General features: G+C 42.2%; 1 protein-coding gene across 1 annotated transcript; it reads right to left on the bottom strand.

Moving 5' to 3' along the window:
• Nucleotides 1-3,203: 3,203 nt before the first annotated feature.
• LOC132162353 (uncharacterized) lies at nt 3,204-3,722 on the bottom strand. The gene is made up of 2 exons (XM_059572593.1): nt 3,607-3,722; nt 3,204-3,510 (listed from the first exon to the last, which is right to left on the bottom strand). Exons 1-2 carry the CDS (start codon nt 3,720-3,722, stop codon nt 3,204-3,206), a joined length of 423 nt encoding a protein of 140 aa, XP_059428576.1.
• Nucleotides 3,723-5,510: the final 1,788 nt, after the last annotated feature.

Below are 5,510 nucleotides of genomic sequence, written 5' to 3' on the forward strand. Positions count from 1 at the left end.
TTTTTTTTTTTTTTTTTAATTTTACTAAGGGTAATTTCGTCATTGGGGGGAACATTGACAATTTTTGGTAGTTTGGGGAGGACATTGTCACAATTGAAAATTTGGGGGGGACATTGTCAATTGAGTGGTAGTTTCAGGGAGTTATGTGGACTTTCCCCTAAATTTTATTTACTCAATATGTAATTTAAAGCGGCATTGGGAAATAAGTTGTAGATGCGAAGAATAAGGAAGAAGGATTTTCTTTGGAAGCAGGATTAATGATGAAGATTTTTTTTATATTTAAATATTAATTAAATAATATTTATTTTAATATTAATTATATTTTCTTTTAAAAATTATTTTCTCAATTTTTGGAATACAAAATTGCCGATTTAGTTTTGTATCCAGGATTTTCTAACATTCTAATTCATAATACGGTTAATTCATTTAATATTTATTGTGACATTGTGACATTCTCTTCTGACATGTTTTGCTTCCCAGTGGCCTGCCATGTTGAGCAGGAGCTTGGCCCCTTCCACTAAATATCTGTAGCTCCTTATGCACGCCGAGTCCCGACGTAAAGCTTGTACGACCTCTAAGGCATCACCTTCCACATCTATCTTACAGAAATCCCTCCTTGAGCAAATTTCGGCTAGATTCCAAGCTTCATAAGCTTCAGCTGGACCAGGATCAAGAGAGGCATATAAAACGCAACATAGAGCAACAACCACCTTTCCATCATGGTCACGAACGACTACACCTATGCCTATACTCCCCATAGCTCGATCAATTGCAGCATCCCAATTAGCCTTAACTAAGCCCCTTTCTGGTGGAATCCACCTAGTTTGTGGCAAACTACTAGACTTGAACAGGTTATCACAACAAGCCCGATCAGCTGAGTTGGAAGCCTCCACTTGCTCCCTTGCTTGTCTGGATAAGCTTGCTGGAGGCAGAAACTCCCCGCGAAAAACAACCGACTTATGCCTAAGCCAAACACGCCTCGCAGTGATAGCAATCAGTTGTATATCCTCCTCCTCAAATTTATCATGCAGCAAATTGAAGATATTCAAAAAAGAATCCTCCATAATAGCACATTTCTGGATTCGTGAAGAGCTTTCCAACCAAACGTCCGTGGCAGAAGGACAATTCCATAGGGCATGACTCACAGTTTCGGGGCTCCATCTTGCATATGGGACATATGGGATCTTCTATTACACCACGCCTATGTAGGTTCCCCTTAGTTGGAAGAATGTCGCCACAAGCCTTCCAAAGGAAAGATGTGAGTACTTTGGGTCCCTTCACACGCCCGACCTTCTTCCAAAATTGGGTGTCGTTTTTTGTGTTAGAGCTACAGCCTGTAGTGCTTTCCACCATATTTTTGGCAAAGTGATATGCACTTTTAACAGTGAACTCCCTGTTCCAAGACCCGGCCCACACCATTCGATCATTCTGTTGGCGGGGACAAATAGGCATGCTACATATCACATCTGCTTCCTCCTTTCTGAAAATACTATAGAACAAATCCTTATTCCACCACTTGGTGTCTTCGTCAATCAAGGAGCATACCTTAGCCTCATAATCAAGAGTACTGATAGGGGACTGAATAGCATAAGTAGATGGTGAGGGGATCCAGCAGTCTTGCCAAACTTTTATTGATCTACCAACTCTCCACATCATACCATTCTGTAGCAACTATTTTGCGGACCAAATACTCCTCCATGCATAAGAGGGTCTTCTTCCTAGATTAAATGCTAGAAAAGAAGCCCCGGGGTAATATTTCTCCTTACAAATTCTTGCTACCAATGAATCACTGTTGTGAATAAGCTGCCATCCATGCTTGGCAAGAAGAGCTAAATTGAAGCACTCAAGATCTCGGAAACCCATACCACCCTTCTCTTTTGCTCTCCTTAGTTTCACCCAACTCATCCATACCATCTTAGTATCATTCTCTTTGTGACGCCACCAAAATTTTGACATCATAGAATTAATGTCGTGGCAAAGAGTTTTGGGAAGAAGAAACACACTCATGGAATAGGTAGGAATGGCCTAAATAACTGCTTTCAACATTATTTCTTTCCCAGCTTGTGACAGAAATTTCTCTTTCCAACCAAAGATTTTGTCCCAGATCCTCCATTTTATGCTGGAGAAAGCACTCACTTTAGCTCTACCAATTATTTGTGTGGAGGAAACCCCCACCCATGATAAAATAAGTGCTCTAGTCTCTGTCGGAGTATTCCTACTAAAGAAGAGGGAGGTCTTCTCCTTGTTCAATTTTTGCCCCGATGCTCGTTCATAAATCTTCAGAATCTCCTGGATATGAACCCACTCATCACTATTGGCTTCACAGAAAATGAGGCTATCATCAGCAAAGAACAAATGATTTAACCATGTTCCTCCCTAATAATGGGAAGACCTATAATTCTCCTCTCCCCCTCTGCTTTTTGAAGCAAAGAACTCAACACTTCCGCACATAAAATGAAAAAATATGGCGATAGAGCGTCTCTCTATCGTATGCCTCTGGATGGAATAATTTTGCCATAGGGCTGTCCGTGAACCACCATTGAATAAGAGACAGTGCACACATAAGTCATAGTCAAATTAACCTACCAGTCATTAAACCCAAGTTTCTGCATCATCATCTCCAAAAAATTACATTCAACCCTGTCATATGCTTTGCTCATATCCAACTTTAAGGCCATATGCCCTTCCCTTCCCTTCAATCTGCTATCCATTGTGTGAAGAGCTTCAAAAGCCACCAGAATGTTATCTGTAATGAGTCTGCCTGAGTTAAAAGCACTTTGTGTGGGGGAGATAATAAGATGTAGCACCTTCTTCAATCTATTAGCTACCACCTTTGCAATAAGTTTGTAGATAACATTGCAAAGACTAATTGGCCTAAATTCAGAGAGCCGGATGGGATTACTAATTTTTGGGATAAGAGCTATATTGGTGGAATTTATGTCAACATAAAAAACGTCATAATTAAGAAAATCAAGCACTACATGACATACCTCTCCTCACACCGTTGACCAAGAATTTTGATAAAAACAGGCAGAGAAACCATCCAGACCTGGCGACTTCAATGGGTGCATTTGGTTTAGTGCAAGCTCCACTTTGGCCACCATAAAAGTACTTGTGCGTTCGGCATTCATCACTTCCGTCACTCGGACATCTAGGCCCCCCAAGCACTTGTGCACTTCTTGAGCTCCTCTAGTTGTAAACAATTATGTGTAGTACTTCACAAAGGTGGCCCTAATCTCCTTTGGCTTTTTCCACATTGTTCTAGACTCGTCCACAATCTGCTTGATATGATTGATCTTTCTTCTATGACTCGCCCAAGCATGAAAGAAAGGGGTGTTATGGTCGCCATGTTGATACCAATTTTGTTTTGCTCTTTGCTTCCTTTTGATATCCTCCTGTTCCATTATAAAATCAATCTCCGACTGCAACACTTTAATCGCCTCCCAATTTTCAGGCCTTTCATCCTTTGCAATAGCTTCAATTGCTGAGTTTTCTGTTTTATCTTCTTGGCTGCATCACCAAATTTTCGTGAACTCTAGGTGGAAAGATTGGACTGGCAACTAGCGAACTTCTGCCGAACTAGCTGCATCTTGGTGTCCCCCCAACCTGCCACTCCCCCAAGGTTCTTCCACTATATGCTTATACTCCTCATCCACCATCCAAGAGGCTTCAATCTTAAATTTCTTGGAATAAACAGTGAGGTCCACCTCCTCCTCTCCCATGCGCAAATTAATGGGCTTGTGGTCTGAAGATCTGCTTGCAAGGACCCAAACCTGCGCTAGTTGATGCCCTTCACACCATCCCTAATTGGCCACAGCTCTATCAAGGCGTTCTTTTATGAAATTGTCTCCCTCTCTGCAATCTTGCCTTTGCTATCCCTCAACTCATCTATCTTTCCTTATATAGTCTTTCGTTTATGCCCAGTTGGGGGACCCATAACGCCTGTTTCCCCTGAGACCTTCCTGGACCAAGCCTGCTTCTTCCAAGTTCTCACACTGGACCCCCCCCCCCTTCCGTGTAGCTTCCGTTGTTCCTCCACAATCCAAGTACATCACATCCATAGCTATTTCAACGTTCTCTGCATGCATATGGTTTTGGGATTGTTTACTTGCCATAGACACGTGTTCCATACTAGCCTCCTCTATGGCAAAATTCTCCTGCTCTTTATGAGCATTCGTTAGCACCACTTCTTGACTAACAATTTTTTGGGAAACAGGTGGACTATGGAGGACTTCGCACATGGACTCTCCTGAGCATTTGGTGCAACGATAAAATCTTTAAAAAAAAATCCAAAGTCTAGGCCCCTCCTAAGCAATTCTCAAGGGTAGATGCTCTCATGGTAACGCCCAGCTAGAGTAGCCACGGTTGGTCGCCCCCTCCGGCCCTTTAGCTCAAAAAAATAAATAATACCCACAGTTAAAAGACGTAAATTTTCTCGAAATCATAAAGACTCCAATGTTAGAGAATATGTGGGCTTGTGCCACATTACTTAAGTATGGAGAGGCTTCAATCATTAGCTTATATAAATAAGCTTCTTATGTTTGTCCCACATTGCTAAGAGCATGAAACACATTTGTCATGTCCTCTCTATAAATAGAGAGACCTTCTTATGTATTCATAACTCAATAAAAGGAAAGATGTAGCCTTTAAGGCTTTGATGTGTGGATGTAGGATATATTGCTTGCCTTCTTTAAACTGCAAGCACTAGGGCTGGGCACCGGTCGGTTCAGGGCGGGTTTGGCTTTTTTTGCCACCCGACCCGTGCCCATCGGGTTTGGTAAATCCCTACCCTTTGCCCGGATTGAAGGCACTAAAACCGCCGGGTTTCAAGTAGGACGGGGCGGGTTGGTCGGGCGGGGCGGGTATTTTTAATGGGCATCAATTTCAAATTTAAATCCTGGTTTTTGGTAATTTTTTTAAAAAACTGGTTTTTTGTAATTTTTTTTAAAAAAAACTGGATTTAGACTAAAACCCATCATGAATTCATTGTTTTGTATTGTTTACAATTTTCATAAAATATATGGTTGGATTTTTTTATGTGAATCAAATCTGTGAGAGCCAAGAGGGATAGAGAGAGAGCACGTTAGTTCACTTCCTAGAGAGAGAGAGAAAGAGAGAGATAGATGAGAGAGAAACCTTGAGATCGGCACGACTGTGAGAGAGAGAGAGGAGCGGTATGGTTCAACCGTTCAAGAGCCGCCGGCAAGAGCGAGAGAGGAGCGGCGCCGGGAGAGGAAACTGAGAGACAGTGAGGGTGAGAGAGGCGTTGGCCACTTGGTCTGGAGAGTGGAGAGTCACGGCTGTGTCTGTGTGAAAAAATGAGAGGAAAGGTGAAGAAGAACATTAGGAAATCTAGGGTTTTAACTTTTAAGTATATGTGCGGGGCAGGTCAGGTCGGGTACTCACCTCTTCTAAAAATTTGTACCTGCTAACCGACTCGACCCGCACGGGTTGGACATCTTCCAACCCCGTATTCACAAAAAATACACTAAAAACCGGCGCGGGTTTGG

This window comes from Corylus avellana, chromosome ca9 (assembly GCF_901000735.1).
Source record: "Corylus avellana chromosome ca9, CavTom2PMs-1.0".
Classification (NCBI taxonomy): Eukaryota; Viridiplantae; Streptophyta; class Magnoliopsida; order Fagales; family Betulaceae; genus Corylus; species Corylus avellana.

What these genes read in the sequence shown, in the direction of transcription:
- LOC132162353 (XM_059572593.1), bottom strand. Translation starts at nt 3,722, where the DNA reads ATGGGAGAGGAGGAGGTGGACCTCACTGTTTATTCCAAGAAATTTAAG. An exon ending in GAACCTTGGGGGAGTGGCAG is followed by an intron (nt 3,511 to 3,606) that starts GTTGGGGGGACA and finishes TTGGTGATGCAG; the next exon opens with CCAAGAAGATAAAACAGAAA.